Source organism: Ascaphus truei, chromosome 11 (assembly GCF_040206685.1).
Source record: "Ascaphus truei isolate aAscTru1 chromosome 11, aAscTru1.hap1, whole genome shotgun sequence".
NCBI lineage: Eukaryota > Metazoa > Chordata > Amphibia > Anura > Ascaphidae > Ascaphus > Ascaphus truei.
In genome coordinates, this window is record NC_134493.1 from 47,986,389 (window position 1) to 48,007,782 (window position 21,394).

Sequence of the window (21,394 nt, forward strand, 5' to 3'; positions counted from 1 at the left end):
CCTTACGGCTCACTTATCTGAACGGGCCACATGGTGCCTCCCAGCTTAACATTGTTTAGTAGATCCAGTCCTAAGCGTTAGTGCCATTATAATGGTGGATATATGCTTACACGATTTTGCTATGTAAACCTCAAAAGATTAACTGCTTGAGTCAAAAAAAAAAAAGTTGTTATTTACAGTAAATCAGACGAGGAACGCATTGTACCAAATGGTTAAATCCCTTTAGGGCAACCTTGTGCTGATCTGAATAAGTTCATAAAAATGCCACCTGCTATTCTTGTACAAACTGTAGATCGACGGACATTATACAACGGTGCCTATATCACCACTCAAACCAATGGAAAACCCCTGTGTAATTAAGAAAAAAAAAACAATGCCCGTTAACGGATATATTATATTGTATTGAGTTAAAGCAGCACGGTCCCTCCCGAAAAAGCCAATAGTTTAACATGTATAATGTTGGTATCTTGACCCAACACCATGTCCCGCGGTTAAACACCAAAAAACACAGCTTCTGGAGATTATCACGGTACCCGTTAAACTGCAATGAGGCTCTGGGGAGAGCTCAATTTTTAACTCCCTCCTTCAAAGACTGAGCCACCTGTGCTCAAGCTGGGATATCCTGAAAACCTGACCTGTTGGTAGCCCTTGAGGACTGGAGTTGGCTACCCCTGCCCTGGCGATTCATGCACGAGACGCCATTTATATAGCATGGAGTGCCACGCTAAATATTTGCATGGTGCAGAGCGATAACATAGCGGAGGGAACCCAGTTACAGAAATGAGGAAGCAGTTTCAGGCATGCAAAGCAAACGCAATGGAACAGAATTTCCACAGATCTGCTATAAAGGGCATTACCGTTGGCGAGTGGCGGCCTCGTGATGATTTAGTTGGGCATGCCATCAAATCAGCATGTCCTCATCTGAACCAACGGTTCCCGAGCTGCTCCGATAGGTCAGATTCTGGTAGCAGTCACTGTGCACAATATCGCATGATGCCTTTATTGGCCTGGCCGGATTCCAGTCTTTTAATCCCTTGGTGGGGGTGCTACCTGCAGCACATTGAAAGGCTACATCTATTCCTATCCTCCCTCCGGAGAGCAAATCATGGTATTCCCGTAGGCACAGATACATGCCAATCCTGGAACATCTTTTGTACTGTGCCTTTAAAATCCATTGTTTGCTTAATTTAAAGCCACTACACTGGTCCTATGTCCGGAGACCCGCTGGTCCAGGAGTGATGACCCCCCCAGTCCTCAAGCCCCACCAACAGGTCAGGTTTTAAGGATATCCCAGTTTCAGCACAGGTGGCCCAATCAGTGGTTCAGTTGGAGTGTGCTGAAGCTGGGATTTCCTTAAAACCGGACCTGTTGGTGGCTCTTGAGAACTTCAGTTGCCCAACCCTGCTTTATAGTATTATGTTTCAGTGAAAGATGATCCTTTCTTGACCACGGCACGGTTTCCCTATTCAACCTGTGCCAAATAGAAAGGACAATAGGGGCTGATGTGTTACTTTATTCTTCCCTCAGGTTCAGAGTTTCTATGCAGCACACAGCTGCCGAGCGTGACACAGACATCTGCACAAGTAAAAAAACGCTCTGATACTCCAGCGAGACAGTTCTGCTGCTGATACTATTAATACCCCGCAGTATGCCGGTGGGAATGTCTCCCGTACACAGAAGATTACAACTCCGATTTCTAGTGAATCATCAAGTCTCCGCTGCTCATAAAGGCAGAGCGAGTTTGCATTCTTTGAGGTACAACAGATTTAGGTAACAAAATACTCCGTCTCTTGCTTCCGTCAGGGTGCAGAAGCCGAGACGGGAGTTAGACGAGTGAAAGCGCTCAGCTATTCTACCCCATAAAGGCCGCCTATTCTGCACATGTTGCACAGGGCGGACATTTCTGCTCTCACTAAATATTGATTTAAAAAATATCGGGTGGGATGCTCTGAAATTTAGTCTTTGTACGGAGACAAGAAGGCTTTAATAACTCCGCCCGATCACAGTAACTTTGAAGCTATGGAGGCTTCGGTTGCTCAGTAAATTATAAAACGGGGATTCTGGTTTTCAGCGTTTTATTTTTTTTTTAATAAAACGAAATTTGTTCATCAATATTACCAACGGAAAAACCACTGACACTAATTCGATGTTTACCTGGCCTCTTTTGTTAGTCTCCATACTGCCTTTGTATCCTATTGGGTTGCTACAAAAAGGTTTGAATCAATAAGAAATTATGCTGAATTTCCGTTGGAAAAAAACAGTCTGTGGGGTTTTTTTTTTTTTTCGGTTAAAAAAAATAAATGGCGGGAATCCCCAAGTATAAACAGAGATTTTAGCGAGGATTAATATATTATTTACTGTGCTTTTCCCATTCAAACTGAATGGGACTGCAGGGACCCCTGCTGTGTTAATCCGATGGGCCATTAAGAATCTCACAGAAATGTTGAGGCATTTACTGTGAGACTGCCCCAGAATTTCCAAGGCAAGAGTTCTAATACTCGTGGCTGCATCTGTAGCATCCTTGAGACAGCTATGGGCAGAGCTCCATTTTAACCTCCCAGACAATTAGTGTTTCAAACATCTCCTTAACTGAGCACCACATCTGAAAAATAAAAACAGTGTTTGAAACCTACTAAATATATTAAAGAGGAAATCCAAGCAGCACTTCAATTAAAAAAAAAAAAAAAATGATATATAATAAATATGTTTAGGGACCTGTGCCTAAACAAAAAAAAAATGTCTCTGTAAAGCGCTATCTAAAAACTAGCAGCGCTATATAAGAACATGCGATTATTATTTTTATAATACATTAAAAATGTCAGAGTTGTTTTAAAAAAAATGCTATGTATTTTCTCAGTGTACAGAATGGATTTTTTTTTTTTTTTAAATGTCCCAAGTATATTAAAAAAAAATTGCATTATGAGTTGAAGATACATATTTTTGTTAACAAAATTCAGTCCAAGAGGGCCTCTATCTTTAACAAAAATAATTTTTACTGCCGAATGACATACATACATACAGTACATACATACTATACAGTCAGTGAGAGTACATGGCAGTGCTGTTTTAGATGCTAAAGGAAAGCCATTACCTTGTTCTTAAATCATTGTAGGGGTTATCCATTAAACAGCGATAGCAGTTAGAAAATACTAAATGGCCATTACAGATTGCTGATGTTTAGTGAGCAGCTCGCTAATTATTCTATACAACCTGAAGTGGCCATCTGGCCAAACACAACCGCGTCAGATTATATAGAATTAACCCCAAAGTTATATAATAATAATAAAAAATAAAAAACACACCACTTAACAGGATACTAAAGCAAATTCCTATATACACCGAATTTTAATGAACAGTCCTGTCTGGCAGCACATGTTAGTTTGTCAGGCACACTCGCACAGAACAGAGTTTATTTTGTGCTAAAAATCAACATTTATTTTCCTTTTGGAAAAAACGCTTGGATTATTAAACCACAGAAGAAATGGCCTGTGAAATCAAACCCGTCCAGTCGAGTGTCCGCCAGAATCAGCTTTGCCGCCACATCATCTTCAAAGATTTGTGGCAGCTTCTGTGGCAGGTACCGTCACTTAAGTGTTGCAAGAGAGAGAGTGCCACAATAGTGCATTCTCTCTGATAAGGAAGAGACAGTGTTTGTCTTGAAACGCGTAGGGTTAATTTGGAATACTCGAGGACCCTGTAGCGGAGAACCGCCGAGAGCTGGGAGCAGCGACGGCACTTGTAGAAGCCGGCCGGTGACATGACCGAAGAGGTAGAGCCGAGCAGCCAATCCAGCGCCTCCAGCCGGGGGGTACACGACGGATTGAGATTTCCCCATACGAGGCGCATGTCCTAGCTACTTGTCGTAAGTAGGATTTCCAATTTTATTTTTATTTTTTTGCTTTTTAAGTTTTTATTGTGTTTTCAAACAATTGTAAATACATACAGTTATTACATTGCATGGGACTTAATTTATGTTGATCACAAATTGTACTATTATTAATTATATATGTGCACACTACAAACACCACATTAGTATAACTAGCACTTTTACACGAATATCCACCCATTTATTTTCTTTATAAGTAATTAGGACATGTGACCTGGCCATGGCTTGACAGCATGATCCTTTTAACACCGTTCATACAGCCAGGGAGAAAAGAGGCTTAAACGCACAGCACCCAGCATGAACCAGACTAAGCCCAGGCCTTTCACACTGCTACCATCAGCACCAATTACATTCCTGCACGTGGCCCAGATCTGATCACCGGAGTTGTAACTCTGCCGGCGGTCGTACGATACAACCAATGTTAAAAAAAAAATATCACATTGTTTGGCAAGTATACGCCATTAGCTCTTCCACTGCTGTAAGGGCTGCCACCGGATCACAAAATAAAAAGGTTAACAAGGTTGTAGGTTAGATGGAGATGTGAGCTGAAGTCTGAATTTTTGCGAGTTTTTATTGGCGATGCAATGCTTCACCTCAAGCTGTGCTGAAACGCTGTGTAATACGGCAGGTATAAATTTTACAGGGTTCCATCTTAAAATGGACATGAAGCAAAAGGTCACACATTGCTCTTTTGCAAGTCATTACCCAGAATCCCTGGCTGCAGTGGGAGCACTGTATGCCAAGAGAGAAAGGCGATGGGCAGACCTGTCAGATGTGGGAAGGTGCTCACAAGTGGGATTTTGATTTAATGGAGATTAAGATTACAGATTTATCAATGAGACACCACTGACGTCAGGAGATTGCACCAGATAAAAATAATCTATGTGGGACTGGCAGGAAAGGGGTGAGGGTTGGCAGGTACGGGCGTTATAATGCAAAAGACCTTCCATTACATGTATTATTTAATGTTGTACAGCTGAAAGGATGATAATCAACCTTTTGGCAGCCGAGTGAATGTTTTAGGCCAGTCAACGCAATCCAAGCACCTCTGAATTTGTTTCTAACATGCATTATTTATTTATTTATCTTACCCAGGATTGAATCAGCGGGGCTCTGGAGCTGAACCCTGTTCATTTCAGCTCCGCGGACCCCCTGCATCCTGAGATACTTACTACCAGGCACACACACACACACACACACACACACACACACACACACACACACACACTTGGATTACCGCTTTAAAATCACTATAACACAAAAATTTTGGTTTGGAAACCGCATACACATCTATAATGGACAATAAATATGTTTATTAAGGTCTAGTATTTTAATTAGATGCCAAAATATAGCACAGCGCTAGGCACATTAAAGAAAAGGGCAGCAGTAATCCCCATGCCACCTACCCCCTCCCCTCCCACGACTTTTTAAGTACTCTTAAAAACCACAATTTTTTCACACATAAAACCCTTTGTCAAGCTAATATTTTATATGTTTATACCAGGGATGGCCAACTTCAGTCCTCAAAAGGCCACCAACAGTTCAGGTTAAGGATATCCCTGCTTCAGCACAGGTGGCTCAGTCATTGAGCCACCTGTGCTGAAGCAGGGATATCCTTAAGGGACACCAAACAGGTCAGGTTTTGAGTACTGGAACTGGCCGCCCCTGGTTTATAAACAGCCCTCTTCTGTCCATGTGTCTTTCAAACACACACTACATCAACCAAACAAATCCAGCTTCAAAAACCAAAAGCAGCTCAATTAAAGCTGCAGTTCAGGCAATATCCTGCATGTGTGTTTTTTTTAATAAATCAGTTCTGTAGTAAGAAAAAATACTTTTAGCATTTTCTGTTTTAAAAAAAAAACAACTTTGAAAGACCAATTTTCTTGTATTCTATTTAAACAAGCACACTTGTTCCTATAGCAACGATTTACATTCCCCATATTTAAAGATGTCGCCAAACTTTGCCAATCAATAGACGGAGAACGAATTGACCGGCAGCTATGCAGTTCTTTAGGTAATTAGAGATTGCCCACATGAAACTATTGAAGTAAAAAAAAAAAAGAAAGACTGAACTGCAGCTTTAAAACCCAGCGCCGACCGATGATTATGTGCGCATTCTAATTAAAATTTGTACTTATTTTAACCCTTTGAGTGGCCACAGACGTGGCTGCTATGGTCATGGGTTCACGCATTCCGGGGGCCGTGATGCAGCAGCTACGTCGGATATAAATACTCCTTTTCCGCAGAAGAGCGCTCTCTTACAGGAAGAGGACGCCGCCAAGATGTCATCAGCAACGGTCACGTAACCGCGAGTGCCAGAGGAGCATTTCCGACCCCGGCTTTATTTTATTTCTTTAATCTAATGCTTTGTTCTAAGAGATGCGAGCGTTTGAAATATTAAGTGTCCGAAAGGTTAAAAGGGCGCTCTTCCGGCGCAGTCTGAAGGCCACCGTGGTAACCATCAGATACAGATTTCACCAATCGTGATTTTAAAACACTACCTATTTGAAGAAGTGAAAATTCTTTGGTGGCAGAAGCACCTTCAAAAATCTGATGGGGAAAAAAAAACCTCAAAAATGAGAACGGAAGTAATAACGGAAGCGACGTCACTGCGGTTTGTTAGCTGCCTGCTGGGAGTTGTAGTTCGGGTGTGGATGTAATCACTGGGGCCTTCCCTTCTGACTAGTCCCAGCAACCACAGTTTTAGGTACACACACACACACACACACTTTAATAAATTGCCTATATTATTTTATACTTATCTAGGAGTGTGCGCTCTTCTATTTTTGTTTTTTTGTAGTTCTATTGGATTAGATTAATCCCCTGAAGAGCTGCCCATCTCCTTCGAATATCCTTTCCTTCTTATTTGGCTATGTTCAATCCCTTGAACCACCATATTGCATTTTTATTCTCTCAATATACCTTATTGATCACAACACATTGCATATTGTATATTTCTTGCGCACTTTTTTCTTGGGTGTGTATGCGTGTGCGTGTATGCGTGTGTGTGCGTGTATGCGTGTGTGTGCGTGTGTGTGTGTGTATGCGTGTGTGTGTATGCGTGTGTGTGTATGCGTGTGTGTGTGTATGCATGTGTGTGTATGCGTGTGTGTGTATGCGTGTGTGTGTGTATGCGTGTGTGTGTGTATGCGTGTGTGTGTATGCGTGTGTGTATGTGTGTGTATGCGTGTGTGTGTATGCGTGTGTGTGTGTATGCGTGCGTGTGTATGCGTGTGTATGCGTGCGTGTGTATGCGTATGTGTGTGTGTGTATGCGTGTGTGTATGCGTGTGTGTGTGTGTGTATGCGTGCGTGTGCATGCGTGCGCGTGTGTGTATGCGCGTGTGTGTATGCGTGTGTGTGTGTATGCGTGTGTGTGTGTATGTGTATGCGTGTGTGTGTATGCGTGTGTGTATGTGTGTGTATGCGTGCGTGTGTATGCGTGTGTATGCGTGCGTGTGTATGCGTATGTGTGTGTGTGTATGCGTGTGTGTATGCGTGTGTGTGTGTGTGTGTATGCGTGCGTGTGCATGCGTGTGCATGCGTGTGCATGCGTGCGCGTGTGTGTATGCGCGTGTGTGTATGCGCGTGTGTGTATGCGTGTGTGTGTGTATGCGTGTGTGTGTATGCGTGTGTGTGTGTATGCGTGTGTGTGTGTGTATGCGTGTGTGTGTGTATGCATGCGTATGCGTGCGTGTGTATGCGTGTGTGTGTGTATGCGTGCGTATGCGTGCGTGTGTATGCGTATGCGTGTGTGTGTGTGTGTATGCGTGTGTGTGTATGCGTGCGTGTGCGTGTATGCGTGCGTGTGCGTGTATGCGTGCGTGCGTGCGTGTGCGTGTATGCGTGCGTGCGTGTATGCGTGCGTGCGTGTGCGTGTATGCGTGTGTGTATGCGTGTGTATGCGTGTGTGTGTGTGTGTATGCGTGTGCGTGTGTATGCGTGTATGCATACACACACACACAAAAAAAATCAGAATTAAGTCATGTCAGGCTGAATATTAACCCATTGGTGACCCATCCAACAACAAAAAAAAAGGGGGGTGGGGGTGCCAAGCACACGTGAACTAAGTGAAACTTCTTTGCATTTTGTCACTATAAAAAGTCATTAATTCACTCAAAATTATATCAAAATACAATTTCAGTAACAAAATGCAAAGAAGTTTCTTAGAACGTGCGTGCTCGGCACCCCACCCTTTTTATTATTATTTATTTTATGACATGCCCAGGGGGCAAGATACAGTATAGTATTCTAGAGGAGATTGCCGTCTCAACGTTAGACCGATTGACAACATGGAAAACATCTGAACAACAACATCTGACGTCACAGCGTTGCCTCGGGTTCATTCCGTGGGAAACAAGACCGCATTTCATTAATTCCACCAGTGAAGAATTATATTATGGATGCATCTAGGAACTAAATTATTGGCTCGACTAAAGAATATGCTTTAAATTCTGCTCGTAATCTCCTAAGAGAGTAAATGAGTTTAATAAAGATCACCAAGACAAAACAAAGTGGTATTTGCAAAGTCTTCCAGATTACGGTTGTTGTTCTTGGCTCTGTACACTGCAAGTACATTAAAAAGGTACTGTGTGCCAATTAATTCCCTTATACAGGCATACACCGCATTAACATACGCAATGGGACCGGAGCATGTATGTAAAGCGAAAATGTACTTAAAGTGAAGCAGTACCTTTTTTCCACTTATCGATGCATGTACTGTACTGCAATCGTCATATACGTGCATAACTGATATAAATAACACATTTGTAACAGGCTCTATAGTCTCCCCGCTTGCGCTCAGCTTCGGTACAGGTAGGGAGCTGGTATTGCTGTTCAGGACGTGCTGACAGGCGCATGCGTGAGCTGCCGTTTGCCTATTGGGCGACATGTACTTACTCGCGAGTGTACTTAAAGTGAGTGTCCTTAAAGCGGGGTATGCCTGTATAGCTTACAAAAGGAGCATGCACACATTTTACAGTTACTCATTGTGTTGCTGGACTGGCTTGAGTTATGAACGAGACAGAGAAAACATCAAGTGGCTGTCTAATAGAACGGCAGCTGGTACTGTACCATATTGGCAACCAATGGAAAAGCTTGGAATACAACGGTTGACAATGCATGAGCATTAGAACTGGATATGTGGAGAGAGAGAGAGAGAGAGAGAGAGAAAGAAGAGAGAGTTTGTATAAAACACAAGGGAACAATAGGACTTAACCCAGCGGTGTGCAAAACAGGGGGCGCTGGATTTGTCTGGGGATGCGCGGGCGGTTGCAGAGGCCTGCGCTCTTCCCCCGAGGCATTTAAATTAAATGCCGGTGGGGATCGCGTGAGGCCTCTGCAACTCTAAAACTTACCTCGACTCTGTCGGCATCACTCATGTCCATGGCAACGCGGCGTGAGGTAAGGAGGGGGGGCGCAGAACGCAGGAGAGCTAGCGGGGGGGGTGCAGCAAAAAAAAAGTTTACGCGCCCCTGACTTAACCCATTCATCTCTCCCCCACCCCAATTTATAACACTAGTAAAATTAGAGGCACACTGGAGTGTATTGTGCCAAATTTATAATATACAAAACAAAGCGAGTGCAGTAGGGTTAAAAAGCAACAGCTGCCAAGATCAGGGTTAACATAGGCCTCAAAGCCCTACCCCAGTAGAGCCAGGATAGGCTAAATACGTTGTATAAAAAAAATCAAATTAAAACCGACACGAGAAAAAAATATTTGCAAACAGTGGAGAAAATTAACAAACATCATCCCAAGGGCAAAGGTGTCAACTCTTAGTTTCTTTGAAAATTAAGTCAGAGACTAATGTAGGTATACAATCTTCATCTTCAGCCCTTGTCAACCCACTGCTGGAAGAAGACCATTCCAACAATCTTCCAGGTACTGTGGTTGCAACGTCTCTTCTCCGCGTTGCTCCAGCACACTTTCTCATTTCATGCTCCCATCTTACGTTTTGTTGTCGTCTTGGTCTTTCAATTACTCTTGGAATCCACTAGAGTACCATCTCTGCCCAACGATGGTCATTACTTCTTGCGATATGTCCGGCCCACTGGCATTTGAATTTCTTCACCAGTGTGATGAGGTCACAGACGTCTGTTTGGTTTCTAACCCATTCGTTCTTTTTCCTGTGTCTTGGCTAAATACCGAGCATGCATCTCTCCATACTGCTTTGCATGGTCTGAAGCTTCTGAAGTATCATCGCCTTTAAAGTACAAGTTCCACATCTATAAGGCCTCGGGCATGGTCAGCGCTTAGGCGCTGACCCGTGCCGAGGCGCGCTCTCACTTACCAATGAGCCCCTGCAGCCGCAATGAGAGCGGCTTTAGCAGGGGCTCGCGCCCACTTCCGCAAGCGTGCGGAAGCGTAGGTCTTATACAAATTTTAGTTTCAAGCGCTCAAAGGAGCGCAGGGCCAGTCACGTGAGCAGTTCGCCCAATGAGGGCGAACCAGCTCCGTGACGTCACAGCCCCCCCCCCGACACGCCCCAGGACGGCGCACGGACCAGGGCCAGGGAAAGCACCCACTTTCCCTCAGCCTCCACGCGCCTCAGCATGGCTGCAGTCCTATGGACGCAACCTTAGTGAGCGAAGGCAAAATACACCAGTCGAAAACTTTCCTCGAGGCACAGTGATTCCCTTGAAAGATCTATAGATATATTTATTTTAAAACACCTTCTACTCCACTCCTTTGCCCCTGAACCCCAGCTTCATCTTAGTCCTAATAGGAACTGCACTTTCTGGGACTTTTTCATCAAATGGTCTATACAAGCAGAACTAAACTCCATTTTATTCTAGCTTGGTCCTTCCCTAACGCAACAATCCACCTTTTATTTACATTTTATTCTTTTTAAAGCAGAACCAGGGAAGCCTCGGACGGAGTTAAACTGCACGTTTTTTTTTGTAACACCTATGGTTCCCAAGATATTTACCAGTATTTTACCCTGTTTTTTTTTTTTTTTTTAAATCAACATGGCTGCTATCCAAGTCTCACTACCGCAGGTCAATAGGAAGTCTCAAAAGTCATGAGCAGGAAATTGCAACTTGCTCATAAAAAAGGTAAATATCTCAGGAACTATGGCGGGGGTGGGGGTAGACTTGAGGACTGAAGGTGGCCACCCCTGCACTATACCAACATGATGTCGCAAAGACATGTACAGGTCTGTTACCCAGAAGCTGGAGTCATTAAGATAACAAGCGGAAATTAGTGGAGTTCCAGCTGTAAAACCGGCCTGTTCAAACACCGTTATCAGAGGGCAAAGGTATTATACACGGCTATACACCACTCTGTTACTTTGTTCAAGGCGAAACACAGCAACGTTTCTCTTGCATCATTTGCACCACATGTTCCCAATGCAGAACTAGGTAACATTTAAAAATCGCCAATAAATGGGAGAAAAAGCAGCAACACATTTTATTTATTTTTTTAATCTAAAAAGGGATTTAAAAGGGTAGTCTCTATATCGTCCCCCTTGTTCATTGGCCGATGCTGGTATCAGAATTACTCTTCAAAGAATTAGAAAGGAAGGAGACCCGAATAACATGGACTATTGAAAAGGAGGTTGTACAATGAGGGGGGTGGAGGGGGGTGGGGGGGAGATGAAAGTCAAACACCCTCCCTATAATTTAAATTCCAGGGGCAGATTAAAGGTTAAACAATTTAAAAAATTACTTCGATTTCTTTAAAAAAAAACAAATTTAACAAGGCAACAACTACATGGAGGTACCAATTAAACATATAATTCTCATTACTTCATACAGTTTTACACCAAAAAAAATAATATATATATATATTAATTGATCCTCAAATATCACAGGATATTGAGATTACAATAATTGAGTTGTTGATAAACCAGTTGCTTTTGTTTCTGGACCCTTAGAAATCGAGTTAAAATGTATATCTGACTGTGTGGTCATACGTGCGTTTATGAGATTACGATGACCTGGCAGAAAGTGGGTATATAAGAGACCACATGTATAAGGCTGCGTTCCCGCTGGCGCTGATCGAGCTCATGCTTGAGCGGGGACGTCACCAACTCTCTAAGCATGAGCGCCGGGTGTCCTGCCTATTTTGCAAGCGGGAGCAAGGGGCATTGGGGGCATGTTGAGTGCGCTTGAAAGTCACTTTTTTTCTGCCAAGCGCCAAGCTTGGAAGAGCGTGCGTGCCCGCGCGCACACATCTACATTACATGTAGAAAAAGCAGCAAGCGCCGAGCACCAGCGGGGACACCGCCTAAGGCCTCGGACATGGTCAAAAAGACCGTGCTGAGGCGAAACATTATCCCTATCAGCGCGGCTTTAGACGGCGCTTCCGCAGGCGTGCGGAAATGCAGGAGACAGGCAAGTTTAAATTTTGCCGCTCATGCAAGCGCAGGGCCGGTCACGTGACTGCCAGAAGCCAATGGCAGTCCGTGACATCGGCGCCGTGACGTGGCGCCCTAGCCCCGCCTCCATGCCCGGCTCCCACCCTGCACACAAGCGCGCTCGCTGACGCTCATGGAGGGACAAGAAAAATCTCCTGCGTGAGCGCTGCCCAGCACCGCTCCCTGCACCATGTCCCAGGCATAAGAAAGGAGACAAACCATAGAACCCCGATATTCTATACTTAGAGTATTAATGAGAAGACATAAGAGTAAATAAAAGATAACCCCGCGTCAAAACCCAAAGTACAGGGGTTTGGGGAGATGCGTGGTGTATTTATAAAACGCAGACACCTTTTGATTCATTTCAACATCCTACAATTCACATTGATAACAGGAAATCCACATTATCTAGAAATTGAACTCTGGGGGTTTGTGTCATCTTTTGGCAATATCATTTATGACAGGAGCGGAAGGCAACGTCTGGAAATGGAAAAACCCCTATACAACATTTGAAAAAAATCACAACAGGATAATAATTTGGAACGTAGAGAGGTCAAGTGTAATGTGCTTTTTGCATGGTCATTATTACAGCTGCTAAATACAAAAAAGAGGTGATCTACAAGACTGGGGAAATTAAAAGTACTTAAACATTGATCTATAGAAATGGGCGTCTGACTAGAAAAGACCCATACATTACATTTTATCCTATAGATCAGGGCGTCCAACTCTAGTCCTCAAGGGCCACCAACAGGTAAGGTTTTCAGGATATCCCTGCTTCAGCCCAGGTGGCTCAATCAGTACCTCAGTTAATGACAGACACCTTTGCTGAAGCAGGGATATCCTGAAAACCGGACCTGTTTGGGGGCGGGTGTTGAGGACTGGAGTTGGCCGCCCCTGCTTTAGTACATAAATTCCAAATATAAATGAATCTCTGCCCCAATACCCCAGTTCATCCCCCCTCCTCCCCCCAAAAACAATGCATCAAATGTGGATGTATTTTTGCAGGAGAGAAGGAAATATATAGCGTCAGTCTTAAATGTGTAACCTTTTTGGGCATGATTCACAAAACCGTGATAGAGGTGATCTTTAATAAAACACGCCGCTATTTAATAGCACAGTACCTTGGGGTTTTTCTTGACTAAGGTATTCAGAGCAGTAATACAATGGTTACACTGAAAATGCAAATACTTTACAAGTGTAGCCATGCCATCTTCCCTCCTGGCAGTAAGCCCTGGTACAAGCATGCCTTGCCAGTAGTTGAAATGGGGTTTTCCACCCTGCGAGGAGCTGCATTTGAGTGACAGCGGCAGGCGGTGGCATCAGGCCTGGGCGTGACCAATCATGGGACAGACCTGGTGCCCTCCTCCTGACAGTACTGCCCCAAATTTAGCAGTGCTTTTCCCCACTTAAGGAAGGCAGGTCACACAGTGGCGAGGCTGATTATTGGGCCTTCTCCAGTCCTCTTCCCTCCGGGGGAAAGCGAGTGTGGACCATACCTCTGCTAGAGAGGCAGGGAAGAGCTAGGACGGCTGCGGGTGCCCTTGGCCTGTAGTGACGGTCCAGGGACCATCCTTCAGTGGTAGCTGAGAGCTACTGCATCGGGCAGAAGCCTACTTGTTGCTGTGCTGTACAGAAGAGATAATAAACTGTTCCTGTTATACCTCCTGCCTGGTGCGTGAGCTTACTTGGGGGGAGAGGTAATCGTTCTACCGTGGGGGATCACCTTCTGCTCCTGAAGGCTACGGCACATGGAGGCGCTTCACTGCTAGAGAGATATGTAGGGTATGAACCCCAGAAGCCTAGACCTGTGTCCTCACTACCACCAGCGGACGACTCAGCCCTCCTGTTACCAGCAGGTATCATGCACCACACGATCCGCAATGGCCACAACTCCCACTGGGTGGGGGAAACACTGTTAGACATGTATGTTTCATAATTCCCATAAGTAAGAAGAATGAACTTCCCACTGCCTAGTTCAGTAATAACTTCAAAGAGAAGGAAGCGTTTATTTGCTAGAGCGCCTTGAGATATTGGGCAGGCAAGTCTGTAGTCCCCGGCAAGACGCCCCACAGGCTGAACGATGTTTGTAAGACAAAAAGGTAAGGTTATTATTTATCTGATAAGTGGTTTCTCACTTCCTCCCCAGTCACACAACACACACTCAAATAAAAGAGGGTAATAAAAAAAACACACACACGCCCAAGGAACTCGTTGTACAGGACAAGGGTGGGAAAAGAAACAGAGGATTCTACGGCTTGGTTTGGAATCTGCAACATGGTACTTGGTTCTGAGAAAGGGTTAACACTGACGTACAGCTCAGAGTTTGACAGCCTCTACATGGCCAAAGATATGCATTGCAGGGCCAGCTTGGCCATGAAGGGGTCAACACAGAGGTTCTCAACTCCAGCCCTCAAGACTCCCTCTCCCACATGCCACAGTAGTCAGATGTAACCCTCCCTTCCCGGCTTCTAGGGAGATTACAATGGGCGCCAGGAACCTTTGTAATATAACAGTCATTTGTGACCTCATGGACAGGGACCGTTCATACATATAAAATACAGAAGTACAATGGTGTTAATAACAGGCACATGAATACAGTTCTTCAAATCAGTGCCCACAACACTACAACGAAAGTACTTTGACATAGTTGCTCCAAGTGTGGGATCCGACTCCCTTGTTGTTTCGGAACCACCATCGGTATTAATCAGGATTCCTATAGGGCCCCAGAGTAATCGGGCGGGTCTTTTCTTTTTTTGACCCATTACCATTTGGTGTTGCTTGGAGATGAGGAGGAGCGCAGAAGAATATCGTGATATATGTAAAAGAAAATGACATATATAGTGCAGACTGTAATCACTGCTGAGAATGGAATGAATCTATAGGATAAAACTCACAAAAGTCGTAGACAATGTCACATGTCAGAGATCCTTCTCTCTCTGACTGGAGCCCTTTAAACCGCAAGTGCCAGGATATCCCTCAGTACACGGGTATGAAAAAATGTAGAAAAACCACAATAGTGCATACTATTCCGACTCAGTATATTCACAAAATCAAAAAGAGAATAATAAACTCACATTTGCCATAATATAATCGGGTGGGGGAGAGAACCGTTGATCAGTCTTCAGTGTGGTGGCAGGCAGCTTCACAGCGTCTCGGAGCCTCTCACTGTGTTCCGCATACGTCACCGCCGTCGCGTTACTTCCGCTATCGCGTCACGGCTGAGGGCGGAAGTTCACACTGGATGAGATCTCTGCCTTGGTTCTGCCAGTCTTTCCGAACGGGTTCTCTTACTGCAAACTCTACGCGTTTCGCTAGATGCTTCGTCAGGAGTTATGGCTGATTGGGAACTGCCACTTCCGCACAGACTCATGAGGAATATTAGCGCTGATCCCCGGTTAGAGCTGATCTGCCGGCACCCGGGAGCCCTCTTTCCTGAGGCCCTCTATGGCGTGCCGTATTCCTTTTCATTATTATTCTGGACTCCTTTCCTTCTTTCGGGGATCCCAACGTAACAGGTACTGTCCCCATCAACAACATAATAAGACAGGAGCCGTGTCTATATTATTACTATAAAAGCATCACTTAGCTACATTCCCCGAGGCTCTTCTCTTCCTGCAACCTAAGTTTCTAAAAAACAAAAACAGTCCCTCCTCCTTTAATAGCCCTGCGTGATATGGGGTGGGGACCAGCATTAAACAGCATTGTTAGTAACTCTGAGCGGGTGTTACGCAGGTTTTACGGGTATCCCAGCTTCAGCACAAGTGGCTCAATCGAAAATTGAGAAACCCCGGCCTGTTGGGAGGGCTTGGGGACAGGAGTTGAGAACCCCTCCTGTGTCAGCTGCAGCTCAATTTAGTTTCCCTGCGTTGTGGAAGCATGCAGCTTTCCTAGGAAGGACTGACACAGCAAAAGGCCCCCCGGGATCTCCTTTCTCTACATCTCTTCTGATCAATAACCTTGTTATTTGCGATATATCTGAGGATTCTCAGCTGAATAATCTCTGTAAAGCAGCACTCCAGGTGGCAGTTTGTTTCTTATACTTTTGGGGGGGTTACAGGATTGAAGCAGGGGGTCCCCGGAGCAGAACTGTGTTCAGTTCAGCTCCGGGGACCCAGTGCTTCCTTGGATACTTACCTCCGTAGTGGGTGTGTCCCACGCCCTGCAGGCCAATAGGAAGCTGTAAGGGATGACATCACAGCTTCCTATTGGCCAGTGAGATGCAGGACTTTTAAAGCCGCCATTATGTTAGCCCCAACAAGCCCCGGAGTGGCTACATGACGGCGATACCGGCGCCCCCTACAGAGGCAAGTATCTCGGAAAGCAGGGGGGTCCCCGAAGCTGAAATGAATGGGGGTCAGCTCCTGTTTCAATCCTATAACAGCAACAAAATGAAACGTAACCCGCTTTAAAACCTGATTCAAAAACTAGATATTTTTCACATACTCAGCTGGAAACAGAAGCTTCCTGCCAATAAGGATGGCTTGGCGCGCGCAGTCTGCCCACTGCTTTACATGGCCACAAAACACCATTCACCCTGGCATCTATTCCAATAGTGTTACATTTCTTTGCTATACTAACGGTCCCCTGCTGAAAGGTGGCACCATGCATCCACTACCTTTCCAGCTAATGACTACAGGTCAGCCTACAACTCCCCAGGTTCACAGCAGGAGTTTCTGCTCCAAAAAGCTTCTCTCTGAAAGAAAAATGCTTCTATAGCTAGCACTTGGTGAATTGGAAAGTTTTGCCCCGCACATTAAGAGGTCATTTATGAGCTTTCTATAGCATTATTGATTTGGGTTCATTAAAGCTTATGGCCGTTGATGATGCTATGCAAGGTACTGTATTTATTTCGAGCGTATGCCCACCATTAGCGTACGGTTTATCGCACTTACATTCAACAGTGCAAAAAAAGCACATTAAAACAAAGACATCTCAGTAACTAGCGGAAAACGGACGCCCCTATTTCCCACAGTATCAAGCAAAGGACAAAATATTACAGATACAGGCGCAAGAGATGTTATTTTAACATTACAGGTGCGGCCTGCAAATATGAAATTAACATTTTGCAACAGCTTTATGAATAATAAAGAAAACAACTTGCTCCAGGGGCGGCCAACTCCAGTTCTCAAGGGCCACCAACAGGTCAGGTTAAGGATATTGATACAAAAGATAAGTGCGCAACCCAAAATTCACCTTACGACAAATTCACACACTATGGTGTTAAAGTGCAATATTATATGTGCATAGAGTGTTATGATATATAAATTTATATACAAAACCATATAGGAGGCGTATGCTGCTAAACTGAAAGAGTGGCTCAGCACTCAAAACACTAAGAGAAAAAGACAAAAAGAACAGCGCAAAACGCAATAGTGAAGTATGTAGGTACAAATTATATTTGTGAAAAAATGGTGAGTATTAAGCGTACATTTAAGCAGAAGAATAAAAGCATATCTGTGCAAACATCTGCACAATGTTACCACAATGGAAAGCCTCTGGATGGAGTGATGTAGCCCTCTGGTGCAGCAGCTGTCTTCTAGCAAGTCACAGTGGTATCTCTCACTTATCCTGGACCTCTGCAGGCGGCAGCTGCAGCCCTTGAGCTGTTCAGAGTTCCCACACTGGTAGTGGCATCTGCTGGGCTCGTGGCAGTTCGTTTTTGGATGTCCTTAAGACACAGTAATGCCTCAGGGCTCTCCTCTCACTATACAAACCGCGCTGCCCACGTGGGATCTTCTTCCGGCGCTCACGCACTCCCGTGACGTCACGGATGACGCGCGATGTGGATTTCAATGGAGAAAGTCCCAAAAAAAAATTTACATTCAGAAAATCGCTAAAAATAGGTTAGGGAGGCTAGGATGGGGAACCAGACCCTGCCAATCTCTATCCAACGCGTTTCGAAGCTACCAAAAGAGCTTCTTCATCAGGGATCTGATTATCATTGTGGTAACATTGTGCAGATGTTTGCACAGATATGCTTTTATTCTTCTGCTTAAATGTACGCTTAATACTCACCATTTTTTCACAAATATAATTTGTACCTACATACTTCACTATTGCGTTTTGCGCTGTTCTTTTTGTCTTTTTCTCCAGGTTAAGGATATCCCTGCGTCAGCACAGGTGGCTCAGTCGTTGACCTGTGCTGACGCAGGGATATCCTGAAAACCTGACCTGTTGTTGGCCCTTGAGGACTGGAGTTGGCCGCCCCGAGCTTACTCTGTTGAACAATCAAGAGTGCCTAATTTCATCAGTTTTCAATCGTCCGAGGAAATAAGCAAACATTTCCTTCAAACTAATTCACCCTAATGACAAGGGAGGGAAAGGCAGAAGCCATGCCAAATGTCGCATGGATTTCTGCTTCTTAATGAGATCACAGCAACAAAAAGCAACTCAAATTAATGGATGTTCCCATTACTATTTCAATTACCACCTGATCATTTGGGTACAGTTAAAAAATACATTTAAATCTCACTAACACAATAATAATAATAAGTTTAGATCCTGTGTAGTGGGCGTATTCTAACCCAAGTGCTGTTTACACCAGATCTGACCTCACTTTTTGTCGTGAGAATTTGATGTTTTGTAGTCGTCTTGTGCATATCATGAATCATCTCGTTATCAAGAAGCTGCAGGCCGACAGCAGGGTTAACTGGTTTCTCCCTGAGCAGAAGGCTTTTATTTATTTATTTTCGGGCCGCCTGGAAGGGCATGGGGTAATAGTTAAGGCTACGCTTATATATAGTGCCGGCGACGTCAGGCTACGGGTCGCTGGAAAAATCTAATTCAGATGACTTCCAGCAATCGCGACCAAGCCGTCGCTCCGTCATGTCTACTATAAGCGCACGCGACAGCGGCAATGCATTTGTTTTGACGCGACATCGCGTCGCTGTCACCGGCACTATAAGCGCAGCCTTAGGAAGGTGTGGCCAACAACAGATATTCAGGATATCCCTGCTTCAGCACAGGTGACTCAATCATTCTGATTGAGTCACTGCACTGCAGCAGGGATATCCCTAGTACCTGTTGGTGGCCCTTGAGGACTGGAGTTGGTCACCCCCAGTGTTAAGGACATTGGTTTTTGTCTCACCTGAATGTCAGTTACTGCATTCAAATATCATACCTGCGCCATCACCGGAACACGGTGAACAAATCTTCGTTTGTGATCGTTCACACAAACTGTAATTTAGAGATATTAAGAAGTAATTGAACCATTGTCACTTGCAACCCTCAAATCTTTTATGAAGGCAAACAAAAGAGAAGATATATACTGTTGGTGGCCGTGTAATACAGCGGTGCGCAAACTGGGGGGCACGCGACTTTATTGGGGGGGGGGCCGGCGTTTAGAGGCCCCGCGCTGAGAGCATGAGGCCTCTAAATTTACTTACCGGCTTCATTCCACGCGTCTTCATGGCATCGTGGTGTCAAATGACGCTGTGGGTCACATGGTGTGTCGTCACATGACCCAACAGCATCATCTGACACTTCATTGGAGGTAAGGGGGGGGCGCGACGGAGAACAGGCAGGGGGGGGGGGGGGGGCCAGAGCGCAGGAAGTTTGCGCACCCCTGGTGTAACACATTGCAATAGTACAATACCATAATAATAATAAAAAATAAACATTTATTGTAGGAACAGAGTTGGGCTACACAAAATGTAATAACTATTTCATATAACAACTTTTAATCTCATATAGTGCTTTTCTCCCAATGGGACACAAAGCACGTCACGACAGTGTAGCGCGCGGGGCGCAGCACATAGGAGTGCTACAGAGACAGTCGCTGCCCATATGAGCTTACAATCTATGAGTTTGGTGCCTGAGGCACAGGGAGATAAAGTGACTTGCCCCAGGTCACAAGGAGCCGACACCGGGAATTGATCCATTTTGTCCAGAACGCCCAAATCTCACGGATTTTGGACCTTATTGCTGGGCATTTCAGTGTCCCGGGCATTTCAGTGTCCCAGGCACCAAACAGGGACCAACGCCTGGAAAATGCTATGTACAAAGCTAGATAAAAAAAAAAGCAACACAGAAATAGGATCTTGTATCTTTTCAATAAAGTTAAGAGAAGTAAAAAAAAAAAAAAAAAAAAAAAAAAAAACTTATGTTAGTGTCTCTCCCACTAACCATGTCCTGCTCATTAACTCTTTGGGTGCCCTGAGAGTCACAATGTCATGCGGACTGGGACTCCAGCCGCTACCCCAGGGGTGGGAAACTCAAGTCCTCAAGGGCCACCAACAGGTCAGGTTTTAAGGTTATCCCTGCTTCAGCACAGTTGGCACAATATCCTGAAAACCTGACCTGTTGGTGACCCTTGAGGACTGGAGTTGCCCAACCCTGGGCTGCGTAATGCCGAAAGGGTGGCGTTTGTTTCAGGTCATTAATTCCCATGGGAGGGCAGAACGCGACCTGAAGTATATGGACCGGAGAGTCAGACAGCAGTGTACCCACGAGCAGAGTTGTACTCATTGTTTCCAAAGAGTGTTTTTATTGTCATCTGAACATCCCTGTGTGCCATCAGGAGTCAATTACAGCCTCCCCTTCTCTACCAGATGCAGTAACCAAATAGAAAAACAAGTTTTCCATGCAACAGTTTGTCTGCGGCTGGCTGCAGTCCTTCATGGATTAGATCACTCACTATTTCCTTGGAGTTTGGAAAACCCTACACATCATACACCCATTGTGCGGTTCTCTCCAGTTGCTCGTTGGGCATCGTGGTGCTAATATTAGAGACAGAGTGTTGAAAAACAAAACAGGCACAGTGTGCATCTGCTGCTCTGAAGCAGTCATAAAGCACCGGTCCAAGCTGCCGTTTTGTCTTTTTTTTTTTTAAATAAAGTATTTTTCACTTTAAAGCTGCAGTTCAGGCTCCCGTTTTTTTTTTTTTTTTTAACTTCAATAGTTTCATGTGGACAATCTCTACTTACCTAAAAAACTGCATAGCTGCCGGTCAATTCGTTCTCCGTCTATTGATCGGCAAAGTTTGGCGACATCTTTAAATATGGGGAATGTAAATCGTTGCTCTAGGAACAAGCATGCTTGTTAAAATAGAATACAAGAAAATTGGTCTTTCAAAGTTGTTGTTTTTAAAACAGAAAATGCTAAAAGTATTTTTTCTTACTACAGAACTGATTTATTAAAAAAAAAAA

General features: G+C 44.5%; 1 protein-coding gene across 4 annotated transcripts in view; it reads right to left on the reverse strand.

Annotated features, from left to right (window-relative positions):
- The window catches only part of LOC142463399 (multidrug resistance-associated protein 1-like), a 92,811-nt gene that overhangs the window by 61,832 nt on the left and 9,585 nt on the right, over positions 1–21,394 (reverse strand). Inside the window, exon 1 of one of the 4 annotated variants that reach the window (XM_075566091.1) lies at positions 15,323–15,763. The exons of the other annotated variants lie outside the window; for them this stretch is intronic. Within the exon in view, the coding sequence (XP_075422206.1) occupies positions 15,323–15,331 (9 nt within the window). The 5' untranslated portion in view covers positions 15,332–15,763. Of the gene's footprint in view, positions 1–15,322; positions 15,764–21,394 lie in introns of those variants that run through there. 4 annotated transcript variants of the gene reach the window in all.